Source organism: Neopsephotus bourkii, unplaced genomic scaffold, assembly GCF_033783945.1.
Source record: "Neopsephotus bourkii isolate Nb327-2 ecotype Australia unplaced genomic scaffold, CSIRO-AGI_Nbou_v1 NB_1373, whole genome shotgun sequence".
In the NCBI taxonomy this organism is placed as follows: domain Eukaryota; kingdom Metazoa; phylum Chordata; class Aves; order Psittaciformes; family Psittacidae; genus Neopsephotus; species Neopsephotus bourkii.
Window position 1 is genome coordinate 897,492 of NW_026901852.1, and position 27,622 is coordinate 925,113.

Below are 27,622 nucleotides of genomic sequence, written 5' to 3' on the forward strand. Positions count from 1 at the left end.
AACTTTGTAATTATCAAACTTTGAATAATCTAGGTGAAAATTAGTGTTTTCATGGAACTTATTTTTTTTCTGAACAGTCTATTCTTTCTGTCCCCATGCAAACAGACAAGATAACAGCAGCCAACTGTGTAGAATTACTTCCTTGTAACTGGAGATACTCTGACAAACAGTTGAAAGATTTGAAATGTTTCACTTTATATAGTCGAAGCCTTAAGGCAATTGTCATTAACAGGATGGTTTTTCTCCAATCTTCATGTTGTTAACTATAGCTTCTGATTTACTATTTATTGTTTTAATGGGTTTATACTTATATTACAAGCCTTAAGTTTGCTACAGAGTATTGAGAAATGTTTTGTAGCTTATTATGACTCATGGGAAAGTTTGGATAAACTGCTCAGGCCTGTATTTCATGGTAACTTGTATTGCAAAGGGCAGCTTTGGTCCTTAAGTAAGATTGCTCTTTCCCAGCATCTGCATGTTTAAGTGTCCGCTGACACAGTATAACTTAAACATATCCACCACGACTGAAGGAACTGCATACTGAACTAGTATTACAGAAACTTTGTATCCAAGTATTTGAAGAGAGATTACAAATTTAAGATTTATGAATCTGTGTTCATGTCCAAGATCTCTGAATTGTTGGCTGTTTACTCCTAAAATTACTAGGGGAGTAATTAGATTCCTAGATTCCTAGATTTTTAGACTTTAAGACAGCAAAGTACCTTAAAATCATTATAATTGAATGAAGACAATAAATAAGGATCAATAAGATTAAAAAAGAAAATGATATTGCTATTTCTTTGCCTGTACAATGCAGTGCTGTTAAAAAAAGTCTGGCCAACTTCTGTGATGTTACCAGAAATGGTCTTTTATTTAAAACCAAATTATATAATTTTATACTTTAAGTAAATGTTGGCCAGGTTTTATAGCTGTAAGGAATGCATGTGGAATATATAAATGTTTTCAGCATTCTGTTGGAATACCTGCTGGTGTCTTATAAAATTTCAGTACTACTAAACTATTAAGACACTGGTTACATTGGACCCAGTGTGAAAAAACACATAAAAAACCCCCTTAAACTATGTAAGTTGTATTTTACAATGATGCTTTGAGTTAGCCAATTTTGACTTTTCAAGCCTGTTTTTTGCATGGGTTTTCTTTAATTTTCATCTACTGCCTCATACTGTAGTAATTTCTGTTGGGCTTTTGATTTTCTTATGGCACTGAAACGTAAAGTCATAGAAATATCAATGCAGAACAGATGAGGTAAAGATCTTAGCGGGTTTTTTGTTTGTTTGTTTTGTTTATTTTTTGTTTGTTTTTTTTGTGTGTGTGTTTCAAGCATTGCTTGAAAGTGAAATTCTGATTCCTTTTCCTAATTATGGACACAGAATTAACTTCTCATCCCTCATTTTGGCTTCTGTGTTATTTTATTTGCCTTACATAATACCCTGAAATAGAAAAACAGTTTATTGATTAAAGAATATGAAACAAGTGCATGGTGTGTAAACAGGGAAAAAGGGGCAGGTTAATGTATTTTAGATCTCATTTCTTATGTTGCTTGTGTATTAAAAAAAAACCCACCCCAAAACTATGCAAAAATATATTAAGCAGTGCAATAGCTGCATGCTAGTAAATATAAAGCCAACAGCTGTGTTTCCCAAGAGTGCACCACCACTACTGAAATTGGGAAAAATAATACTTTACTGCAGATTTGAGGAGAAATGGAAAACAATGTTAATACTAATCTATATTCCCCATTCCTTCCCCTCCCTCCTTCCCCCCCCACTTGTGGAGAATAAGGTTTTGCTGCCTTTAATCTCTCAGGAAAAATACAGCTCATTTAATAGAGTAGTGCATAGACAATTAGGAGATGCAAACAATAATGAAAAGTGTTATTCCATACTAGAAATGATTTATATAACTAGTTACTTGTAATAAATAATTAAACTAACTAGTCTGGAAAAAAAGGAAGAATGTATTCACTCTGAAACACAATTCAGATGTGATGTGTGTGTCCCACTGCCAAAGAGGATGTGCTAGGATGGGATCTGAGCCTCAGTCCCATGAAGTGTGGTAATTTTATACCATAGTATTGCTTCTCTATAAGATATACGTACATACATATATCTGTATATATAAATATATGTATCTAACAGCTCTTCTGTTGGAACAATCTTTAGTGATAGAAAATGCACACTGAAGATTCCTCCTGGCTCTTTTGTATTTGCTGGGGTAGAAGCTACTTCAGAATCCAAGTCTTCATTGGCTTGAAAACCTATCTCCATATTAAATTGCTGTCTTCTATACAGTATATTTGTTATAAAAGCTTACATATGTGGTTGGAATGCAAGATGACCTACTTAAACCACTACTCTTCCCAGCTGTGCTTTCTCTTAAAAGGCTAAAGCAAAGGTAAAATAGTGAGGTGGTTTTTTTTTTGGGTTTTTTTTTTTTTTTTAAGCTGATCAGCTTTTGATTCCCTATTTCAGGTTTTTAGGCTGTGGTTCCTAATATGAACTTAGAATAGTAAGGTTTACTGCTTGTGCAAGTTGGAGTTCAGTATTAGTTAGCATTTGCAGCATTAGCTCTCTTGCTGACAAATGTTAGAAAACCAGTTTTCATACCCTCACTGTTTTGCTCTCCTTTTTTAAAGCCACTTATTTTCATCATCCAATTTATCCTTTGTTTTCAATTATAACTTCAAGATTAATTAAAAGTAGAAGTGATAGATATAAATTGTGCAGAGGTTTTTAAGGAAAACAGTCAACATCTGTAAAAAGCACTTGTTAATTCCACTGCTTTATAAATAGTCATGTGGGTTGAAGGGCAGTGGAATTGTTACCCTTTTTACTACATTTACACACTCTGCATTACTGTCATTTGCAGGTCCAGATTATGAAGTACCATCTTCTGTGCATTATATCTTTATACTCACTTGCATAATTTTATTTTGTTTAATACCAAAAAGACCAAATTCAAAGGGAAAAGAAGCTAATTCTTTCTTCTAGAAACTGACTTCATAGTAATGTGTCTGTAGCTTTGCTTTCTGTACACTCATCTTTCAGCTGTTGAAGGCAGCTTGAGTTACTTTTCTACAGACTCATCTATATTTTCATTAAGTAGAAAGTCTAAAAACACTAGAAGTGAATCAGGCCATTGCTGATTTTGATCGCTAACGTTTGTTTCAGGTTTGGTTACTAAAGCTGTATGAATGCTGAGGAGCAGGAACTGATTCGTAAAAGATATTTAAAGAAGCTTCAGAAAAGACATTTTGACAAAGCACCTTTTTTTCTGTGAAGGGAAAAATACCTCTGTTGGGGAAAGCTGTCAAAGTGTTCGTGTTTCAGCTTTCCAGATCAGGACTTTGAGAGTGGAGAGATGCTGAGTTCTTCTATTATGGTCATAAAGCTAGCAAATGGGGTCACAAATTGAACTGTAGCCTTAGATCTACTGTGTTACATTTGTCAATCATGTCAGGACTTACAGGCCTTGGGGAGAAAACACTATTATCCATAATTCAGGTATTGTGAAAAGTAATGTATGCATTATTAACAAAACAAAAATAATGAAAACTCCATGGATGTTTTGAACCCTGTTTTCTTCTGCGTACTAAGATATTCCCTTGGCATGTTATTTTCTCACTCAGCAGGGGATCAGGGAAAGCTTGAGCTACTTGTTAGTCATTTTGCTGGTTGCACTTTTGTGAAAGGAGACTGTTCCTCTGCACAGCCATCATCAAACGAAGTGGCCAAGAGGGAAAAATCCCAGTTCAGTCTGGAAGACCTAAATCTTACTTCTGTCCAGTCCCCATCAGCATGTTGCAGGTTACTTCAGCATGCTGCAGGTTACCATCCTGCAGCAAACCATGAAGTATTTCTGAGCCAAAGAAACTTGACCTATGGAATACTTATTAAAACTAGATCATTTCACCATGAAAATAGTTGTTTCAATAAAATGATATTTTTCTGACAGCAAATAGTTTTGTGACAAAAGGTTCTGTGAGCTGTAATTAGTGCTTAGAAATAAGTGAGAACAAATATACTTTGTTTCCCTCTAAGATCCAAAGTGGTGATGTTTGCATCTCTATGGAGTTTTATACCACAGCCTTCTTGTAACTGGTGAAACTAGACTTGGAAATAAAACTCAGATAAGAGAAATAAAAATCTGATCGATGATGGAGCAAGTCTTTCTTGGGTTTTGCTCACTGCTCAGCTCTGTACACTGCCTCTGCCTGATGGCACTCAGTCTCTCTTGTTTTTAGTGCACCATTTGCATAAACATTGCAAACCTATTTCACTGTGGGTTTTGAGACTGGTTATCCTTGCTTTTGTACTTAATTCATTTCAATTGTGGAAGAAGAGATTTTCTTCGTCTCCCATCTCCTATTTTAATTGAGGTTGTTGGCTTAACAACTGCTTGTAATTTGGAGGTTAACCAAATAGTGCTGTTCCTTTTACTGTACCATTTTCCATGGAACAAATAAAATAGCTATGTTGCTCTTAGAAAAGACAAAGAAACAAATCACCACCACTGCCAAAAAAAAGCCTGCAAACCCCAGCAGTATAAAAACCTTAACATCTGTGAGGGAGATGGGATTGGCACTGTCCCTTTTCTCCTTGTAATCCCACCACTGTTGAAGGTGAATTATTTGTTATTTTTTCTTGTGAAAAATGTCTGTAGTGCCAGTCAGGTAGTTACTACAAGAGTTGTTGTGGACTGCTTCTTTCCTGTCATACCCTTTAAAGCACTTGGTTATCAAGTTTTATAGCAAGTTTTCATAGAGACTGGATCAGAGAGTAATCTTAGCAGTTTGAACTCTGCACATTCCCAGTGCTTACATTTCAGTTCTAGATATGATTTGTGTTATTTATGCAATTTCACATCTAGTAAATGTGACTTGTTATTCATGTTTCTGAAACATTGAAATTATATTTTTTTAGGAATACACACCCCACACCCACACACCCTCATTCCCCCATGTCTTTCTATTACATTTGTAGAATATGTAGCATATGTCTAGGAGTTTGAAACACGTTACCAATAAAGAAGGGCAGCAGATGTGTTAGCTGTTGATGATATTACTTTGCATTAATTCTATGTAATACCTAGATTCTTGAGTAGAAATAAGAGTCCTGAAAGCAATTTCGCCAGCACTTACGGGAAACATTTGCTTTTCTGAAGGCTTTCAGTTGTGAGGTTTGCAGAGTTTAAAGAACTTGTGACAATATAGAATCATAGAATCCTAGGTTAGAAGAGACCTCAAGGATCATCTGTTCCAACCTTTCTTGGCAAAGTGTGGGCTAAACTTGATGGTCCAGCTCTCTGTCCAGACAGATCTTAAAAGTGTCCAACACTGAGGAATCCACCACTTCCCTGGGGGGATTATTCCAATAGCTGATTGTTCTCATTGTGAAAAATTATCACAGTATCACAGTATGTTAGAGATTGGAAGGGACCTCAAAAGATCATCTAGTCCAATCCCCCTGCCGGAGCAGGAACACCTAGATAAGGTTACACAGGAACGTGTCCAGGCGGGTCTTGAATGTCTCCAAAGAAGGAGATTCCACAACCTCCCTGGGCAGCCTGTTCCAGTGTTCCGTCACCCTCACTGAGAAGAAGTTTCTTCTCAGGTTTAAGTGGAACCTCTTGTGTTCCAGTTTGTACCCATTTCCCCTTGTCCTTTCATTGTTTGCCACTGAGAAGAGCCTGGCTCCATCCTCGTGACACTCCCCCTTTATATATTTATATACACTAATAAGGTCACCCCTCAATCTCCTCCAAACTATAGAGACCCAGCTCCCTCAGTCTTTCCTCATAAGGGAGATGCTCCACTCCCTTAATCATTATTAAAAGGTCTGACTATGAATAAGACTGCACAAGAGTGCAGTCATAACCTCCGTGGAAGTAACTTGTACGCATTAACTCCTCATCTTGTCCATCTGGCTCCTTGTAAAAAGAGAGTCTGTCTTCTTTCATATCCTCTGGCAACCCCTATCATTGTTGGGGGAGAGTGCTTTGTTTCTAATGACATAGAACTTAGGCTTAAAGTCACGTATGACATTGGCAGTATGATGCAGTGATCTGTTGGGCATGGCTGTATGTTCAGCATAAGATCTAGCTTTTCTCTTTCGTAGCCCTGATTGCTATCATAATAAAATCATATTTCTGTTCATCGTCTGTTAAATGCACTCCTTAGAATTGACAAACATTGTAGTTTCTGTACTGTAAATATAAAGAATATTCTTTCTTATGGGAGTAGAACAAACCCACTACATTTTCACATTTGTGTCTTTCTAGAGAGAGTGACTGAGTTAAGAGTTTCTCCTTTGGAAATCACTCCTTTTAAGTCATTGCACACAAGTAAGCACAACAAACAGTTTTGAGAGAACAAAAACACAACCTAGCCATTTCTCACCGTCAGTCATGTTGGAAGAGGGAATATGAAAACATCTTGAGTTTCAGTCCTTTTTGCGCTATTCCCACTTGTAGGCTTAATATCAAAGGAAGAATTTTCAGTAGTATCACTGTCATCTCTTGAATTCTTAAAAATATTTAAGAGTTAACAGAAGATGGTGTGATAAAATGCTAAAACATAAACTATAAAATACTTAAGTAGATGCTAAAAGCCCCAAATCAGAATGTCACTCCTAAGGGAAGTGTTGGTACTCATTGGTCTAAAAGACTTTCTGTTATCTTAGGTTTTTGTTGTCTTTGGAGTTAGTAGATCTCTTTATAAGGGGGAGGACCTCACAGCATGCATTATTGAAGGTGAAACCTGATCATTATGATTTCTCCCATGTTTAGGAGTTATAGGGTATTTAAGGATTTCTGTCTTTCAAGATATGGACAGTTTGTGTTTGGAGAGGACAGAAATGCTTCAGATGTTTCTGTCTCATCAGTTAATTACCAAATGTATCTTGCTTTGCACTGCAGAACTTCACTGATAAACAGACTTGTTTTTCTTAAATATGCCTTCTAAATATAGAACAACTCAAACTTGCTTGAATATAAAAACTCAGCACTAAATCTTTGACTTTCCCAAGTTTTATTGTCAAGAAAGAGTTTCTGAATGGGCTCCTCTGCTGTTCCCAGGAAAGGATACGTGCAGCCTAAATATTGTTCCCAAATCAAACTAATAAGTGGTGCTGTTTGGCATAGCGTCTTTGAGAGCTGAAATAAAGAAAAGTCAGTGCCCGAATATTTTTCCTTCTCCTGTCTTAGGTGCATTTCATCAGCTTTGAGCTTCAGGAAGGTTGTGCAAATCTTTTGTATTCGGGACTTGTTTAAAAAACAGGATTAAACATAGTCAGGCCTTTCAATAAAGTCCCAGTATCCACTGTTGCATGCCTATGTCATTAACTGTACTGCTGAGTAATTTCAGGAAAGGCCAGTTTTGCTTGTCACTCTTAAAGGAATCACAGAGCCAATAAAGATCGTATTTATACATCTTTGTGCACACACAAAAAAAAATTAATTTAGTATCTGACTTTAAGTAGAGGAAACTGCTTTAGAACTGAGGTGAAAAAGACCTCCATCCTCTAAATGTATGTTTCAGTTAGATGTTTCACTCATGCCTTCAAGTGGAAGCTTAGTAAACTAATTCAAGATTATGTTCGGTGTTGGAACTGGAAGTAGCCAGGTGTCTGCTGTGTGATTGGAGAGATTCTCCAGGTGTCTGCTGAAGTCTTACCTCCTGCACTGACTCTGGGCTGTCTTCAGACCATTGACAGTAAATTGGTACTCTAGGAGAGATAAGCCTGATGAAATATAGGAACCACTGAGTACAAATTTGGGACCATGAGCAGAGATTGAGGAAAAAACCCAACAACCTAGCAAAAGCTCAGCTATGCAAATAGAAATAAAATAACGAAAGGCTCATTTTGAAACATAAATTCATTTTTCTTTTCTCTTTGCTTTATTGGTTAAAGAGCCTTTTCTGACTGCAGGGTGGTTGATTGAACCCAACTAATTTGATAATTGGGCAAGAATAAAGCTTGAGTTTTTTCTTCTGATCGCCTTAAATTTGCTGAAAGAAGTGAGAAGTTCTTTTGCAATTAATTCTTCAAATGATTAGGGTTTGTGATGTCTGATTTACCTTCTCTAGCAATACTCAGGTATTCAATATGGCTAAAAGCTAGTTGCATCTGTGGAAGATAAAGGTGCTTAAGGGGTACAGAAGAAGTTGACAGTGAATCACTAAAGGACATAATTTTTTTTAAACTTCTCTTTATGTGATAATTAGCTCGAGGAGTTCTCCTGGGTTCTGCAGTAGCATTAATTTTTCTCCTTAGTAGCTGATGCAGTGCTGTGTTTTTGTCTTTCAGACTGGAAACAGCGCTGATAACACCAATGTCTTTAGTTCTTGCTAAGTAATGTTTAGTCTGACTAAGGGCTTTGTGAAGCTCATGCTCTGCAGGAAGGAGGGGAAGCTGGGAGGAAGCAGAAACAGGACACCTGACCCAATCTAGCCAAAGAGGGATTCCATACCACAGCACATCAGGCCCAGGATGTAGAACTCGGGAAAGTTAGCTGGAAGGGCTAGATCACTGTCGGGGTCGTGCTGGGTATTGATTGACTGGTGGCGAGCGGTTGTATTCTCTTCCCTTGTTATTTCCCTCATCATTATTATTATTGGTGGTAGCAGCAGTGGTTTGTGTTATACCTTAATTGCTGGACTGTTCTTACCTGAACCCGTGGGAGTTACATTCTTTGGATTCTTCTCCCCATTCCTCTGGGAGCGTGGGGAGGAAGTGAAGGGAGGGAGCGATTGCTGCGTGGCTGAATTGACAGGCTGGGCTTAAACCACGACAGTTCCTTTTGGTGCCCAACGTGGGGCTTGAAGGTTTGAGATAATGACAGGTCTAACTGGAGTGTGTGTGATCTTATGATAAGCATTTATTGTTTTGGATTAATAGTCACTCGTCACAATGCTGATTTATTGTCCCTCAAAGTTGTTGCCCTTAATCTCACAGTTTCAGCATGTCGTACCTTACTTACAGCTAGTATTTGCTGTGTTAGTGTTTATCAGCTGTGGGTTTTGGGCTAAGGTTCTCGTTTCACTGTATTATATGGTAGTGACTTGTACTACAATAGAATCATTGATCATGAAACTGATCTGGGTTGTGTTCCTAGTGTGGTCACCATCTCTATACTTTGGGTGGTATATAACAGAAGTGTCTAACAGTGATACATCTTTTTTCTCCTCGGGTGGTCAACCTGTGAAGGAGACATTCCCTTACGCTCCCAGCCCCCATACCAGATTTACAGCATTGTTTGAGAGTTCCGAAGGTTTTGAACGGCCTTTAGGTACCCTTGAGACCTGCCTGCTGACTGTGATGGGGATCACCATGTTGGCACGCATACAGAGTGTGTTTTACCCACGAGCATTTCGCTTGATATGAAGAACTGATCAGAGTCGGGTTTGGGCCTTGTCTAGGGTTGTATGACGATATAGGAGGACCAGGAGATTTTCCCCGAGGCTGGAGAGTTATGAGTGGCAGGGTGTGTGGGGTAGTATGGGCAAGTATCTAGGTCAGTGAGCCCCTCCAGTGCTTTAGAATTTCACCACTGAACAAGTGCAAAATCCGGAAAAGTTAGTAAAACACTTAAATGAGGTGTGTTGTCATTCTGGTCATACCAGAGATGCACAAATCATGGCACTGTGCTGGGGCTTGGCGTATGCCTACAGAGCCCTGTTCAATGCTGTCCAGCATCTTCAAAAGGAAAAAAAAATGTCCCTGGATCTGATGGCAGCGCAGGTACTCCAGCTCCCAACACAGCACTGCACCAGCTACTATGTAGGTGAAAAATGACTGCTACTGCTGAACCCAGGACAGTATAAAAGCAAAGCTTTGCATTGGCCGGGAATTGAACCCGGGCCTCCCGCGTGGCAGGCGAGAATTCTACCACTGAACCACCAATGCTCCTGCTGACACCCCAGTTGCCCGTGCTGGGTTGGATGTACAAAGGCAGGGTCTCCTTTACACATCATGCAACCGATGCTACATGGAGTAAGTGGGCTTGCATTAATGAAACAAGGAGCTCGAATGGCAAATGCCAATCATCCAGGCATTCTAGAAGGCATCGTGGACTGGCCAGAGGGCACCTGACCCAAACTAGCCAAAGAGGGATTCCATACCACAGCACATCAGGCCCTGGATGTAGAACTGGGGAAAGTTAGCTGGAAGGGCTAGATGATTGCCATGGTCGTGCAGGGTATTGATTGGCGGGTGGCGAGCGGTTGTATTCTCTTCCCTTGTTATTTCCCTCATCATTATTATTATTGGTGGTAGCAGCAGTGGTTTGTGTTATAACTTAGTTACTGGACTGTTCTTATCTCAACCCGTGGGAGTTACGTTCTTTGGATTCTTCTCCCCATTCCTCTGGGAGCGTGGGGAGGAAGTGGAGGGAGTGAGCGAGCGCTGTGTGGCTGAATTGACAGGCTGGGCTTAATCCACGACAGTTCCTTTTGGTGCCCAACGTGGGGCTTGAAGGTTTGAGATAATGACAGGTCTGACTGGAGTGTGTGTGTGATCTTATCTGTGATAAGCATTTATTGTTTTGGATTAATAGTCACTCGTCACAATGCTGATTTATTGTCTCTCAATGTTGTTGCTTTTAATCTCACAGTTTCAGCATGTCGTACCTTACTTACAGCTAGTATTTGCTGTGTTAGTGTTTATCGGCTGTGGGTTTTGGGCTAAGGTTCTCGTTTCACTGTATTATATGGTAGTGACTTGTACTACAATAGAATCATTGATCATGAAACTGATCTGGGTTGTGTTCCTAGTGTGGTCACCATCTCTATACTTTGGGTGGTATATAACAGAAGTGTCTAACAGTGACACATCTTTTTTCTCCTCGGGTGGTCAACCTGTGAAGGAGAAATTCCCTTACGCTCCCAGCCCCCATACCAGACCATTTACAGCATTGTTTGAGAGTTCCGAAGGTTTTGAACGGCCTTTAGGTACCCTTGAGACCTGCCTGCTGACTGTGATGGGGATCACCATGTTGGCACGCATACAGACTGTGTTTTACCCACGAGCATTTCGCTTGATATGAAGAACTGATCAGAGTCGGGTTTGGGCCTTGTCTAGGGTTGTATGACGATATAGGAGGACCAGGAGATTTTCCCCGAGGCTGGAGAGTTATGAGTGGCAGGGTGTGTGGGGTAGTATGGGCAAGTATCTAGGTCAGTGAGCCCCTCCAGTGCTTTAGAATTTCACCACTGAACAAGTGCAAAATCCAGAAAAGTTAGTAAAACACTTAAATGAGGTGTGTTGTCATTCTGGTCATACCAGAGATGCACAAATCATGGCACTGTGCTGGGGCTTGGCGTATGCCTACAGAGCCCTGTTCAATGCTGTCCAGCATCTTCAAAAGGAAAAAAAAATGTCCCTGGATCTGATGGCAGCGCAGGTACTCCAGCTCCCAACACAGCACTGCACCAGCTACTATGTAGGTGAAAAATGACTGCTACTGCTGAACCCAGGACAGTATAAAAGCAAAGCTTTGCATTGGCCGGGAATTGAACCCGGGCCTCCCGCGTGGCAGGCGAGAATTCTACCACTGAACCACCAATGCTCCTGCTGACACCCCAGTTGCCCGTGCTGGGTTGGATGTACAAAGGCAGGGTCTCCTTTACACATCGTGCAACCGATGCTACATGGAGTAAGTGGGCTTGCATTAATGAAACAAGGAGCTCGAATGGCAAATGCCAGTCATCCAGGCATTCTAGAAGGCATCGTGGACTGGCCAGAGGGCACCTGACCCAAACTAGCCAAAGAGGGATTCCATACCACAGCACATCAGGCCCTGGATGTAGAACTGGGGAAAGTTAGCTGGAAGGGCTAGATCGCTGTTGGAGTCGTTCTGGGTATTGATTGGCGGGTGGCGAGCGGTTGTATTCTCTTCCCTTGTTATTTCCCTCATCATTATTATTATTGGTGGTAGCAGAAGTGGTTTGTGTTATACCTTAGTTACTGGACTGTTCTTATCTCAACCCGTGGGAGTTACATTCTTTCGATTCTTTTCCGCATTCCTGTGGGAGCAGGGGGAGGAAGTGGAGGGAGTGAGCGAGCGCTATGTGGCTGAATTGACAGGCTGGGCTTAATCCACGACAGGAGTGTTGCGGGGGGGGGGGGGGGGGTGTGGTGGTGGTATTCTGCAGTAGTATTTTTGTTTGATTTATAATATTTTATTTCATAAATTCTACGTTAAAGGTATGCTTTACATAGCCTGAATTACCTTGAAAAACTGACTTCAGTTCCTCCCCCTCACCATATTGCTGTTTTAATAAAGCAATATTTCAGTACTTTAAATAGGGAAGAACAAGACAATAAATTTTATCTTTTTAAATAATCTTATTTTCTACTGGATTAAAAAAATATCTAGCACCATTGAGTAGACTGTCTTGAGTGTAATCCAGACAGAAGTTAACATTGTGAGAACTACTTACCTTTTAATTTGTCACTGTTTGTTCCTTGGAAATAGTGCTGTATCTTTTCTTTGATTTTTGCCATTGGCAGTTGCAAATGTAAATGTTAAAGATAATTTTGTAGGCAGAGACAGGTGTTCTTTTTCAACAAATTGATCACAAATGTATCGGACACCTGTTATTTGATTTCCACACTAGAAAAGAGCAAATATTTTCTTAGAACTCATCCTGAAGTTTGGCTGGAGAAGTTTATAGTAAAAAATTGTGTCCTTGTGCTGGAGAAAGAGAGGGTGTAAAGCAAAATAACCTTTTGTTTAGAAGCCCTTTCTGTTACAGAGCTATAACAATCTCAAAAATTCAGTGTTCAAGGTAAGCATTTTCCTTTGAGGTAATTTTTATGAAAGACAGAATGAGAGTGTTTCTGATATTTAGGGTTTGGGTTCTTTGCAAAGCTTTTGCCAAGGAGCACTGCATCTGCATGATCATCCTCCATGGTGGAGATCTGTGGCTGCCAAATTCCCATCCCACAGAGGTTGGCGTGATGGTTATGATTTAGTTTCCATATGAAGTGTAAATTCAGAGGATTTTAAAAAGCAGTTGCAAACTTTCTGCAGGGTTTGGCATCTTGACTAAAACACCTGCTGCGGAAGAGAAATAATCTTCAGATTGTTGTCTGTGTGAAAGTGAAAGGGTGGGGAGCAAGTAAGAGGGAGAGTCCAAGAGGAGACAAAGCAGCCTTGCCTGAAGCACATGTTAATCAAAGGAGATCAAAGGATATGATGTCAGTTTATAGAGAAACAGGTCAGGCAAGTCCAGGTAGCTCAGGAAGCAGGATACTAATTATTCACAGAAGAAAGTCGGGTATATGGTTACTGTGCTACAGTTGGAAGTCAGGAGGTCAACACTTGCACAGCAACCAAGTCAACTTGATAACACGGCTTGGCTCCTTACAGGGGAGTTTGTTGTTTTCTTGAAATGGGAGAGAATGAATCTAGTGTACCGAGTCCATCCCAACAAGGTAAGCACATGCAGCCTGTGAAATGCTGTCCTTTGTGGAGGTTTGAGGCACTGTTAGTCTCTCACGTGGGAGCTTGTTTAGCTGTTGGCTGTTGCAGCGTGTGCTGCATGTCTGCACAAGGGGATGTGTTTTTGCATGTGTTTTGGAGAAAGCAGCAAATCCTCATTTCTTATCTCTGCAACACGCTGCTCTTAAAAACACACTGCATAAATTTAGGAGAGTAAGGGAAGGTCTGATAAGATTGTGTAAGCATCTGGCTCTGTATTGTCAACAAAGGTTGCTTTAAACTGAAGGTGAGCTGTGGATGTTTAGGTTACTGTTCTGTAGCTTAGTTCAGTTTTCTGCAAATACTTGTTGGATAGGAAATGCTTTGCACAACTGCTTTGCACAAATTGAGTACCTGTTGCATGTGAGCAGAGCATGGCAGATGCATAAAGATGAAGGATATTCTTTCCGTTTTGCACTCTTGGCTTATTTCAGGTTGTTGCCTTTTCTGTTTCTTTTTTTATTTTTTTTCCTCCTTCTGTGGGCTGTGCTAAGGTAGCACCAACACATGCATGCAAAACAGCCTTTGTAAGCACTTGTGTGACTAACTATTAGAACATAGTATTTTGTCCTAGGTGTTTTAAATTTTCAGTAGAAGCCTGAACACAACAGTTCATAAATCTTTATTGGTCCTTCTTTTGCAACATTAATGTCAAGTTTTGGTTTTAGAAATAATGTTTTCCTGGTATCTCTTTTTCTTTCAACAGACAGTTTTAATGTCCCAGGAAATACTATCTTCCTGAGAAATTACTCCATTATTTTATCTTCTTAACATTCAGTGGTTTTTTTAACCCTGACGTACAACCCATGCTTTTCTTTTGCTTGACTTTACAAGTTTCTTCCTGGCCTCTTCCTCATGCTTTGCATACCAACAAGGAGGAAAGCTTAGTGTCTGCTTTGTGTTTTGCAAGAAACCACAAGCTATTGTAAAATTTGCAAGTGATTTTCCAAGAGCTAATATGGTAACTTTTCTGGTCAATGAGAAGATATGCTACTATTTTTTTCCCTTGAAGGTATTCTTTATGTACTGTCCTGGGTTTAGCAGTAGCAGTCATGCATGTTATACAGGGATTCAAATACATGTCGGACCTATGTTACAAGGGAATAACTCTGTAAAATGCCAGAGAAGACTGAGAAGATTCTGTTCACCACAAACTTTTATTTCAGTACTTTTTTTCCTTCTTTTTGGTGTGTGTCAGTGAGTACGTACATACTGCAGCAAACATACAATAGCAAATTAAATTTTCATCCAGATTTTAATTTTGAAAAATCAACAGTAATCTTCAGTAGTGTCTGGGTCTAAACACAGTTTCTGGGATGGTAATGAAATAATTGGTATTGTTTCTTTCTTCATTCAGGATCTGACTTAACAGGGGTATTTGGTTCAGAAATATATCCAGCCTAATTCTTATCTTAGCTATCATATTTTTAAATGGGGAGCTATTTAATATAATATAATTATATTGATAAAAGTGATGTGAAATGTTTTCAGGCCCAGTGTATTTTGTATGGGTTGTTTGGTAACCATGATTGTGATTCTGACTTAATTTGTGCCTTTTCTTCATTAGTTTAAGTTAGCTTAGTCAGAGAGATTGCTCTTGATTTGCATTAGTGGAAATGGGACAAGAATTATGTCTGCAGAGTAAATAAAAATGTTCCATGTGTACATACATGCAAACACACACATACATCCTTGGTGTAATTTTTTTTCTGTTGCCATCAATCTGATGTACTGGGTTATTTCCATGTGTGCTTGTTTTTAGAAACTGTCCAAAATAATTGGTGATTCAACTGATATTTTTTAAGGAAAAAAGGTGGAAAAATTAACATAACTCAAGATACCTGTCAAAATCACTGCTAGTGAGACAACTTGCATTTCTTTTCATTTTATTTATTTTTAGAGATCTTTGCACTTGTATGAACTACTAAAGGTGGCAGATTGACAGCCCTGGAGGCTGACTTCACTTATTCATTAGCAAAAGAGATACCACCTGGGCAGCAGGTGCACAAACCTACTTGCTATGTGTGCTATACCCATGTCTCTGTTCTGCTGTGGAAAATAAACCCTCTCTTTCTGAGGATCCAGAGGTTTCAGTCCTGTTCACTCCTTGCTCTTCCCTGCAGCATTTTCTTCTAATGGTTTTGTGATGGTTCGGTTTGTGTGCTAAAGACTATGACAGAGACCTTTATTTGATTTTACCAAACAGCCGTCAGATGGTGAAGAAGGCTTGGGGCTAACATAAGTCATTAATTCTCACCATCTGGTCAATCAGTAAATGTAAGGTCACTCTGCTGTTAACAGCATTTTTGTTTTGCACCAAGTACAGTAAGCACAGAGAATAAATTAGCTCTTGATTCTGTTCTGTCGTTATTCTGCTATTTCTGTAAATGCTTCAGACCTCCATTTCTGCGAAGGCTTGCAGCTTGGGTGTGACAACTTACAAGAGCAAAGCCCAGAACAACAGGGCTTTGACTGCCAGGCATAAATTGATTCCTCATTCAGTCAAGCACACTTAAAGCCCTTCAAAAATGCACTGCAACTGAGAATACCTTGTGTTTTTGTGGTGGTTTGGGTTTTTTTCTTTGTTGCTGTGTTCTTTGCTTTTAGGTTCAAGAGCTATTCCTTCATATGAGTTATTTTCAATCTTCCTGTGAACTAAGTGCTGTTTACTGCCCCCTGAGATGCAGTTAATGTAAATATTAATTTTATGACACTGTATATAAGTTGTAATTGATTTTACACTGCAGTGTGTTGTTAGGTGATCATAGTAGTTTTGCTCACGTGCTAAGTGTGTATAATCCATGCTTGCCTCTCTGGCCCACAGAAGACAAGAGTTAAATTGACAAGTTCAGGTTAAAGCAGCTTGTTCTTTCAGTTCTCAGGAGGCCCAGTAAGTGAGCAACAATGAGAGGAGTTGTATAACCGTTGCTAATACACCATCCTGAAAAATTTGTTGGTTGTTTTTTTGTCAGAGCTCCCTTATGTGCTGTTTATTAGCATATCTAAGGCATTTCTATAAATGGTTTAATTATATATATCAGTAATAAACGTATGATTAAATAAGCATAATAATTCTTAAAATATTTTCCAGCAAGTTCAGCTCCTTTCCATAATTAATTTGGGCTTTGGATCAGCTCTGAAGTGTGTGTTCCTTAGGGTTTGTTCTTATGTTCCAATGTTGATTTTTAGATCAATATATATGTAGTCTCATGAAACATTTACAGACTGGGTCTGAAAGTAAAAACTACTAGTTTTTGGTGAAAAAGATGATAGGAAAATATCAAGAGCCTACATGAAGAACATGGCATGTTTGCATGGGGGGTGGTGGTGCAGTGGGAATTAAAAAGGGAATGTCTTAGAAAGTGAATTTAAAATGTTGTCTTGTCAGTGTCAGTAATGAGAGGGCTTCTTGGCCACCAGGTCTGCGCTGCTTCCTAGGCTCTGAAGAACTGGTTTTTTTTCTTTTTTTTTTTTATTTTATTTTGAGCAGGATTCTAATGAATACTGTAATCAGCTGCAGTTATTAGCTGTGGGGTTCTCTAACAAGATGTGGCAGCTCTGAAGGACCATTGTAAAAACGCTTCCTCCCCCTTTGTGTTTGATGACCTCATTTCTCAGAATTGCACCCTCCCCCCCCAGTTGGTGTTAGCAGAACACCTTTGGGTCCCTTCTTGCCTCTTTTTGAATGACAATAGTGAGGGTTTCCTCATTTCTTACACAGATTGGCTCTATTCCCCAACCAGGTACAGTAACAATAGGTAATTTAAAATAATTCATTTTATTGGTGCCTCCTGTAGATTTTTGACTTTCATTTCAAAGTGGTGAATCTAGAGAGCTGGAGAAGTATGTTCTGATCACTATCCTGGTGCTGTGAAGAATATGAGATTCAAATAGTCCTGCAGAGCCATCAGCAGCTGGATCATCACAGAGCACTCTTTTTGACTTCAGCTGAAGTTATTTGAACATTTTCAGGGTGCTTTTAACTCTTTTATCACAGATATACCTTTTTTAAAAAAAAAAAAGAAAAATCTTTAATTTCCAAGTTTATGTGTGCTTACAAATAAGGATTTGGGGTTTCAGTTCTACAGAAATATCATCAGTAACATAAGCCTATTGAAACTGAGAAAACTGCATAAACTGAAACATGGTAACAGTGAATCCACTGGTGAGAATCCAGGTGAGAATCCACTGCAGAACTGGGTGTCAAGCCCAGCTCCCAATCTGCTTCATATTATTGTTGTTTTGCTGTTGTAATCTTTTCCAGTTCTTAGAGGTATGTTGCAGATGATTGCATCCTAATATATATGCTGGAAAATGAAACAAGATAGCAACATCTTGCTGTAATAAATAGAACTGAAATTTAAAATATAGTGGATATCTAGTAAAAGGATGATGTTTGCAAGCAGTCCAAAAACTTTTCCTCATAATCTTGATCATAAAGCTACTTTAAGCTTTGAAATTCTTACCAAATGTACAAATAAGCTCTTGTCAGCAGGAGAGTCTATCAGATTCAGTGTTTGTCATTCAGGGAAGCAATCCAAGGGAAGTTGTTGGTTTTTCCCTCAGTACATCATTCTTCAGTGTGTGTGGTAAGTGTTATGTTTATTTTGGCCGCTCCCATACCTCTTTTCTCTGAAAGTATGTCACTTACTAGAGAAAAGTAAAGAACTGAGGTTGACACAGAAGGAATATCAATGTGGTTTCAGCAGTTCAGGCAAAAGAAACCAAAGTTTATGTAAACTACTTCTGCAGGTATGACACTAGTTCATAATGTTAAGAGTACTTTGCATTCATAGCAGGTCCTGACAAGATCTCATTTTCCTTCTCCTTCAAGTACTGGAAGTTTTCTGGCAGTGGCTGGAATGGAATACAGGGATTGCATTCCATGGTCCTGTTGGAAAAGGCGGTGGTGGTGAGGGGCTTTATTTTGTCTTTTTTGCTTGCTTGAAAAACAGCATTTTCACTAATCTCCATCACTAATAAGGTGGTATAATCCTAGGACAGTATCTTAAAAAGCATTGTATCTTGCTGTGGGTTATTGAGATGTTCTTTCTAAAGGCAAGCAAGGTGTTTTTTCACTGCAGTATCACTGTGATCAAGGTATTCAGATTTTAGTCACACACACACACACACACACACTCCCCCCACCCCTCAATGTGTGTATTTCTTTGGGTTTTGTTTGATTTTCTTTATTTTTTTTTTTTGTTTTGTTTTGTTTTGTTCTCCCCCAGGGTCTGGTCTCTTGATTAGTCCCTTCATGCTCACAGTATTTCTACTATTCCATTCTATTTATGGACATTGTCTGACTAAACGTAGTGATGTTACATTGTAATATAGTATGCTTTAAGTACTGATGAAAAAATAGGATAAAGTAGACTTCACTGGAAAAATTTCTACTTTTTAATTATTATATGTGGGTAGCTTTTGCTCTCGGGTTGTTTTTTCTATACCACTGTCATGGGTACTTAAGTTGGATTCAAGCCAATACGAGGAACATCAGTTACTTAGGACATATAGGCACAATTCCTGTACAATCATGCTCTCCTATGTAGTATGTATTGAGGTTTGAAAACTGTGAAACAGGTCATTGCAGGTCTGTTTCAAATGTTTTCCTTGGTTCTTCTGATAATTCTTAGTGGTTTGGGGTGATTATCTGCATGTCCAGATTGTCGTAACATATATGTTGTTTTGTACTGGAAATCCAGAGGTATATGAAGGAACTCTGTAATAGTGGAAAGACATTTTTAGCAAGCAGTTGAATAATTTTCCATCTCTCTCATGTTTCTAATCATAAGGCCAACCAGGCTGCTGGGGGTAGAAGGCATACTGCTTGAATTCGCTCTTCTGAAACTATCTGTGATTTGTTGAACTAAGAGTACACTGCAAAGACCATCAGAATATGATACACACAAAAAATGTCATTTGCACGTGCCTTGAAAGGAGGTTAAGTGCACTATGTGAAGACTTCTGTGCTTTCTTAGTGGTGTTGTTGTTGTCATACAGGTTTTAACAGATACTGCAAGCATCCATATTCATGAGGAGTAGTTAAAATTTAGCATGTGTACAAGATTGGGGGATTTGGGGTATTTTAACCTTATTTACTAAGGAAATGAGGCTTATGCTATCTTTGTCATATGAATATGAAAATATTCAGGCAATTTTGGGGTATTTTGGGTGTTCTTCTGAAAGCATGTTATTCCAAAAGATTATTTTAGTGATCTGTTGTTTTATGCAGCAGCAAATGTAGCTGAATATATGTCTTAAGTATGGGGTTTGTGCAACGCAAACAAGTTTAATTACTTTTCTGTTACTTCAGATCTTCATATCCTAAGATTAATTTTTAATTACACAAGAAGCTGTGCAACCCTGGGGAAGTGTGGACATGTTCACACTTACAGAACAAAATATTTCATGATTTGCTAAAGAGGGGCACATATTTGCCAGAAACATTGTGATTTCAATACCTGTTTGGTATGTTCTAGCTCTTATTATTTCAGATGAAAAAAACCCAACAACAAACAAACCAACTCCTCTGTAAGGATGTAGTTTGCCTGGTTTTAATGTCTATATCATAGTTGTGATAATTTTTAGGAATCTCATGGTTTTGGAGTACATAGAACTGGGAACAATAACTGAAAATCTCTTCCTTTTGCATTTAGTCATCTGTAAGAGAAGCAGGAAAGATTTACTTGATCTACACCAGGAGAGTAATTAGAAACCATTAGAAATGAACGGTTAGCTTCAAGTAGACTTTTTCATATTCTTCCTTGTCAAGAAAGATGTTCATGTTCTGTGTAGCAGTGCTGGAGCTTTTTGCTGAATTTTTAAACTTTTGTTTCTTCTGAGTCCATTGTCTCTACAGTCACATCTACCTCAGGTTGGTATTTCAACTGGTACAGAGCCGCGGGGTACCTTTGGACCAGCATTGGTGCTGGGGGTCCATTCTTTTAGACTCTTACTGCTGCTGCTTCTGCCCTTTTCCAGTTTCTTGCTTCCAGTTATATTTTGATCATATATTGAAGCCCTTCTTAGCATTCAGGAGAATAAAAAGCATAACCTAAAGCTAACTAAATCTGTCCCCGTGGAAACAGTCATGGGGAACAGAGCTGAGCTTTTTTAACCTGAATGTTGCTGTGAATCTATAGCAGTAGGCATAGTTTTAAAATAGCTGGCTTTGTCAATTTGTATATACCTTCATCTTTTTCTTCAAATAGTGCTAGTATGAAAGTGGCATTTCTGCTGTCTGTGTAAGCTCAGATTTTATATGCCTTCATAACACAATTAAGTTTACCACATTTTATTCTTGCTAGAGCTGCAAAGAGGGGCTGAGTCAGACTGTATTTGTTCTTGTGCTTCATCATCAGAAATGTTTACCAGCTTTTTAGTTATATTTTATTTTTAAAAACACAATGAAAGTAATGGAGTTGCACTGGTATCATAGGGTCTAATTTGTCCTGTGTCATTACTAGCATTGATTGAGACATATGAACTGTAAATAATCTGTTTGACTTCCATTGCCGAAGGCTGAGTTTTTGGGGATGACAGGAAACAAATATGCATCTTCACTTCTAAACTGAGTATATTTGACCTGAAAGTTTGAGAGTTACCATAAACCCAAATCATGGCAATGGTGGTTATACAGCAGAATAGTCTTTTCTCTCTCCTCATAGAGGTGATGCTTAGATGTCCTTGATCAGCTGCACTCTCTTCTTGTTTGCTCTCATTTTTCTCTTCATGTCTCTTCTCGGTATGCCTTGGTTGAAAGAAAGTATAGGTGGACAGTTTGAACTATATATACAAAGACATTCCAATATCCCATTAAGTTAAATTACAGATACCATATTACTTGAGCAGTGTTGATGGCTCTGGTACATGACATCCCTAGGATGTTGCCTGTGTGTAACAAAGGCTCTGACATCTCTAAAGGACTGTAAATTCAGTTCTCTGTTAATTCATGATCATTCTGGTCATCCACCTGTAAAATGTAGAGTAGTTGATAGTTAACTAGCACATAATTATGTAAACCCATGTCCTCGACATACCTAAACAACAAAATGTTTGTAACTGTTGCTTTGCTGATGCTGAGAATTTTTCCTATTTACTGTTTCTATACTTACCAGATTACATGTAAAAACTATAAAATCCTTTATATATCCATAAACATAATAAAAATGCTACCCATTGTAACTTTGACTTAGTAATTCTAGGTTTAGCCTGAGGGGTTGAAAGGAAAATTATTCGTGTTACAAATTTTAATCATGCCATAAACTTTGGGAAATAGCTATTGATCTTCAGCATCTGGCATCAGAAATGTTGTCTGCTTTTTTTTTGGTTATTTAATTTGTGAGTAGCATTGTCATACGGGATAAAAATAACATGTCACATGAGATGAAGATGTACCATATGTGAATGAGAATATTTTGGTTTGTTTATGTTCTAAAAATATATTGCTGAAGATTTTTTTTGTTTCGTACTATATTTTTTTTTATATGTCTCCAGAGAAATTTGCATTTGAGATGCAAGAAAGCAAATTCCAATTCTACCAGAGACCCTGTCTCACCATGGGGTATTGCAGTGTATGCAGTATGCTTCTTGTCTTACAGGTACATTTAAAACTTCAGTTCAGTTGACTCTTCTCTGTTGTGGAAAAATTGTAATTTCAAGGGCCAGATGAGACGAAGGATGGAACCTTATTTCTGTACTTGCTTTAAATCTGGGTTCTAAGACAAAGACTGTCAGTGGCAAAAAAAAAAAAAAAAAAAGAAGTCTGGCTTAAAATAGTTTAACACTGGAATTCTGGTCTGGTATGTTATCAGCAGCAAAGTTATTACTCTTCAGCACAGTGAGCTCTTACTGAGATGTTGCAGAGTAGGAGGAAGAGCTTTTTAACGTGTTTGAATTTCACAGCATCGTGTAATGAGGGCAGCATTTGAAATGCAGACTACCGTTCTAATCATAATAAGGCCTGGAGCCAAATGTGTTATTTCATGGCATGTCTGCTTATGGTTCAAGATGTTTGAGTGTAGGTGGAAGAAGAGGGAGACCTTAGGTGATCCCCAAAACCAGTCATTTTAGATGAATGGAAATACAGGCTATACTCTTATTAAAATTTCAATACAAGGATCCCTATAGGCAGAGTAGGATAAAGGCCCTTGTCTTTTTTCCCATCCAAAATGCTCTTTGAGGAGATGCTACTTGGTGCTCTTCTCCTGATTTAAATGGAGGAAAGATAGTTGTTCCTATCCAGGAGAAGTGAAGCTACGCAGAGAAAAATGGCTTAGAAAGCTCCAAATAACTGGTCCTTGGAAGGATGACTGGGGGCAGCTCTCTGTGATGGCAAAGACTGATGGAGGCTCTGACTCCTGAGTAGGTGACTGTGGGACCAAAAAGTGCTTGCTTTTTTCTTTCCGAAATTCTTCATTGTGTAAAGCAAGAAGGTAGTCTTTGTGGTCCCAAGTATTGTGCCAAACCAGTGCTATTTTATTTGGCTCAATACAAAGATACAGTGAACATAATTTTAGTGCCAAATACTATGTTAATGCATCTACATTAAAAAGGAAGAAAGTTTTTAAAGCTATAGCATGGGGGTGGGCTGTGCTGTAAAGGAAACTCCCACAACATCCTTGAGAAATACTACACTTTTCTCCGTAGATACACCTATATCCCTTTTTGCTTGTTAGTTTTACTTAGAGTCTCATCTTTTTATCTTCCTGCACCCTGTGGTGAGTGCTGATACCAAGCAGCATCTCAAGTTTCTCAAACTTTTTTGCACATTGCAGCGGTGCTGTGACCTTTTATTGAATAAGTAAACTAAGCAAAGTAGGACAAAGATGACTTCAGAGAGGCAGCTTGTAGTAGCTGTTGCCAACTCTTCGGCAGGAAATTGCTCCCTTGTAAGAGTATCTGCCGGTGGCCTATTGATGCTTGAACCTTTCTGGCAGACTTTAGTCTGCCTAGCCTTTAAGAAAAGGGGTAGGAAAAATATCACAGAGGCTTGCAGGCATTTGAGGTGGCCAAACTGACAGGTTGCACTCCAGCAGGTAAACGGATTCCTATTAAGAACACACAGAGATAAAATGTGTCGTGTGAGTGTCGAGTGTCTTGTTGGAATCAACCTTGGTTGAGAAGACAGCTGTGGCCGTTTCAAGGGCACAGTCCAATGATGCGGTTTCTGAAGGTTTTCTATAGCAAGTTCTGACTTAAATAATAAGACTAAAAATCTAAATCAAAACATGCATCTGAATTCTCTTTTTGGAGCAGGATTAAGGTGACATCTCTATCTGACTGCAGAGCCCTCTCTGAAATTAGAAACACCTCACCATCTCCAGTTTTGTCTTCTCCAAAGAGCCCTAGTGCTACTTGAGTAATACCTTTTTTGTCTTTCATTTTCTGGGAAGAAAAAGTAAGTGGTGTTAAATGTATGCATTTTCACGGGGGAAAAAAAACAACCAAGAAACCCTCATTGAATGCCTGGTTCTCTTTCTGAAACCTTTCAACAGTTTGAGAACCCAGACCTGCCTTGGTTTTTTGCTCCTCTGAAGTTATACTTTAGACATTAAATTTGGGCCTTGTACTCCTGAAAAGTTCTGCCATTTATGTATGGAGCCATTCATTTTGGTGACAAAGGGAACCTAAATACCTTGAAAAATGCAAGCTCTGTTTTTTTATGTACTCCAACTTTTTAGGTATTGTTTCTGGCTGACAGGTCAGATTTGTACTGAAGCCATATGCAGCAACCTAAAATTCATGTTGGTGTATCACTGCAGTTACTACTCTCAAGCCTCCACACCAGAAAACTGTTAACTTTCAGTTGATGATAACAGAATTTATAATAAACCGTGAAATAACCTAGTTATCTGCAAAAGGTGTAAATATTTTGTATTAAAATGAAAGTAATTATTTCTTTATTTCAGCAAATTGGTTATATAAGACATACAGTTATCTGGCTTTGCTTTGGAGGGATGTGTGTTTGGTGTTTGCTAAGATGTGGTTTCTGCTCTAACAATAGATGACTACCACTAAATGTTCTGATGTTTACATGTAGGGAGGTAGGCTTCTTTTTTTGTGTGAAAGAAGAAAGTGATAGCTTGCACCTGTTAAATGTAGGTGCTAAGTTGTAGTCTGAAGACTTAAAGCTGTGGGTCATTTAAGACAGAACAGGACTTGTTTTGATTTTTCATTGAAAAATGGATTTTCAGTATGGGTTTAGGTTGATCCCTTATCTTGCTCTGTGCAAATCACTTGTTTCATTTTTTACCTTAGACTCTCATTTGAGATGGGCAGATGGGGACTGCCTGAGCTCTGTGGGGTTCAAATCTGCCAATAATTCTCAAGTGCCTTAAGGCTTACTTGGAAGCATCTTTGTGGTTTTAATTGGCTCATTTCTAACAGTAGAAGAGAGTGTTCAAAGGAAATGGAAAAAGCCCAAGTCTTCTATGCAAAAGGACACTTTCCTAAGATGTGAGGTTAGAACGTGCTGAGCTATTAAAAATGAAGCTTGGGAACTGAAAGCTTGGGAGAGAAAGAGGAACAAAATGAAGAATATGATAATTTGTGCGGGAAGCACTTTTGCTGCAGTTATGAGGGATGGTGGCACTAGCCTTCCTCTGCACTGGAGGGAACCTAAAAACATGGAGTAAGTTTCCACCTTCCTGAGGATGTTTCTTGTTTCAAGGCAGACCTTTCAAACACTCTGTCACCTCTCTATCTAAAATGCTGTAGGCACTGTGCTAGTAACACTGTTATAAACCAGGTCTAAATGTGAGTCTTGATGTAGTTATGTGTATCTCCTTCCTGTGTCATACAGAAGATTCAGGATAGGTTTCTGAGTGAAAGAGGGTTTAGTTCAGTGCCGTGTGTACAGTATATAAGTGAACAGTTTTCCTTTTATCATGTGCTTTAAACCTCTGTGTCAGCCTAACATCTCTAAGCACTCTCCAGAAGTGATCTGGAACTGATGGGTTCCCTGTACATCAGTGTTTTTTGTAATCTGCTTATGACATTTTCAAGTCATTTTATAATGCAAATATCTATTTGCTACATAAAGCATTCTCAAGTTGGTTGGTTTTCTGTTGTTGGTTTTTTTTTTTTTTAAGTGGTTGAAAATAAACCTTTATCTAGCACATTGATTTGATTTTTAGTTGACTAATAGAAATGCTAAATCTTCCAAGATGTTAAAAATGTTGGAGAAAAATCTATCCCCCTAAATTTACGTTAGTCAAATGTTATCCCAAGTGCAGTCTTTCTTAAATGTGAAAGCTGAGATTTGGCTTATAAATGCATTGTGTTGTTTTGTTTATTCTGGTACCACTGTGTTTTGTAGTTTTAAGGGTAAACTGTATCCTCCAGTGTTGACATGGATGTCTTAGAGTCAGGAAACAGCAGGTACTGAAATTCTGGCTCTGCTGAAGTTGGTTCTTCACATCCTTAGGGGACATCTCAAGGGTCCATAAACCAGTTTTACTATTGCACTCTTCGGTTGAAGATTTGAGATTGCCAGTTACGTATCTGTAAATCATGTCCCAGAGCTGCAAGCTTCTACAAGAACAGGAGTTAATTGATCTGTAGCATGAAATCTGTCAAGTGGTTGGTGAGTATGTGTGTATACACATGCAGTGCAGTCATCTTGTTTTGCCTACAGCCTTTTTTTCATGAATCAATAGCATGCAAAGCACATTGTTTGCCCACCTGGGTTACGTCATTTTATTTTGTTAAATTTTCCCCTTCCCACTGAGCATAACGGAGACAAATGGGATGAGCGGTGAGGGAAGCTTGTACAACAAGGTGTTCTGTGTTACACACAGAAAGGCAGTGGTTAAGGTTCACAATTGTTACACTTAGCTTGTTAATAAATATGGCTTAAAAAAAAACCTGAAGAGATTATATTTCTTGCCCTTCCAATATGTGGTTGTACTCCTAACCTGAGAAGTTAGTGGGACATTCTCAGACGATAATCACCTTATTTCACCAGTCATCTACCTCATTCAAGAAAACTTTCAAGAGCATAGTCTGTGAAGGTAGAAGAGATGAGTTTTCTTCTTTAGATCTACCTGAGAGCAAAAGAAATATCAAATTGCTTCTAAATCCAAAAGGAGTCCTAGAGTCAGGATGTACATAGCTTTATGGTATTGTGTTCTATGCTTTGTTTTATTTAGGTAAAGAGGAGAGTCCATTGTCAACTTATTTCTGTCTATTGCTTTCTCTTCAGTGCAGACCAAAAGAAAATATTTTACTGAATTAAATGCCTGTTTACTAGTTCATAGCATGTAGGGTGACTAAATAAGGATACGGCCTGATAAAACCTGGTCTTTTTCTCTGTGTAAAAGTCAGCTGTTTGGTTTAAGAAACTTGGATTGTTCTTTTTTTTTTTTTTTTTTTCCTAGCTTGGTGTCAGCTGCAGCTGTTTGAACTGGATTGAATCTTGTATTGCAATTACAGTAAAACTAGGAGACGCAAGAAAGAAAAATCACCTTCATATTTCTGACATGACTGTTGAAAAAAGTAAAATAAAATTGGTTTCCTGTTGTCTTGAAACAGATGTTTGATTAAACCCAACTGTGAACTTGTACTCAGATTTAATTTGTTTAATTTTGTACCACTCTTTTGTAAATAAACTGCCTCAGGAGCATGTGAATATGAGTTTTCTATATATTGCAGACTTGAAATGAGGTGCCTTTCAGCAGAGTTAAGCATCCCAGGAAAAGGAACAAAATTGCTGATGAAGCAGGATCATGTATATAGATACTTGTCAGGGTTTAAAAGCTGTGGTAATCTCAGTTTGCAGTACATCTCCTCTTAAATCTGAGTAATTGAGTTAGGTCCAAATAAAATCTCAGTCTTCAAAACTCAGACTATTAAAGCGATTTTTGTGTAGTTTTTCTTTTTTTCTGATTGTGGAATCTGTACCCTTGGCTATGTTCAGGCATTTCATATGCACTGCAGCTGAGTGTAGAGGGGTCTTAAGTGGAGGAGATGAGATACAGCTGTATCTTTAAATTATTTTTGACCAGATGTGAAATATCTGGAATTTTATGGTAGTCATCCTGTTTTTCTGTACAGAAATTCTTATCTAATAAGCAAACACAAATGTTTCAGGTTGTGAGCCAAACCCAAGCTTTAA

The 27,622-nt window shown here is 38.6% G+C and overlaps 1 protein-coding gene and 2 non-coding genes across 3 annotated transcripts in view; 1 reads left to right on the forward strand and 2 right to left on the reverse strand.

Annotated features, from left to right (window-relative positions):
• Positions 1–9,855: 9,855 nt before the first annotated feature.
• On the reverse strand, positions 9,856–9,926 carry TRNAG-GCC (transfer RNA glycine (anticodon GCC)). Its single transcript has one exon. It is a non-coding gene; the product is annotated as a tRNA-Gly (tRNA).
• Positions 9,927–11,515: 1,589 nt separating this feature from the next.
• Positions 11,516–11,586, reverse strand: TRNAG-GCC (transfer RNA glycine (anticodon GCC)). Its single transcript has one exon. It is a non-coding gene; the product is annotated as a tRNA-Gly (tRNA).
• A 1,522-nt stretch (positions 11,587–13,108) lies between these two features.
• Positions 13,109–27,622, forward strand: part of NAALADL2 (N-acetylated alpha-linked acidic dipeptidase like 2) — a 358,350-nt gene continuing 343,836 nt past the window's right edge. Inside the window, exon 1 of the mRNA XM_061367075.1 lies at positions 13,109–13,457. Coding sequence (XP_061223059.1) covers positions 13,415–13,457 — 43 coding nt within the window. The 5' untranslated portion in view covers positions 13,109–13,414. The remainder of the gene's footprint in view (positions 13,458–27,622) is intronic.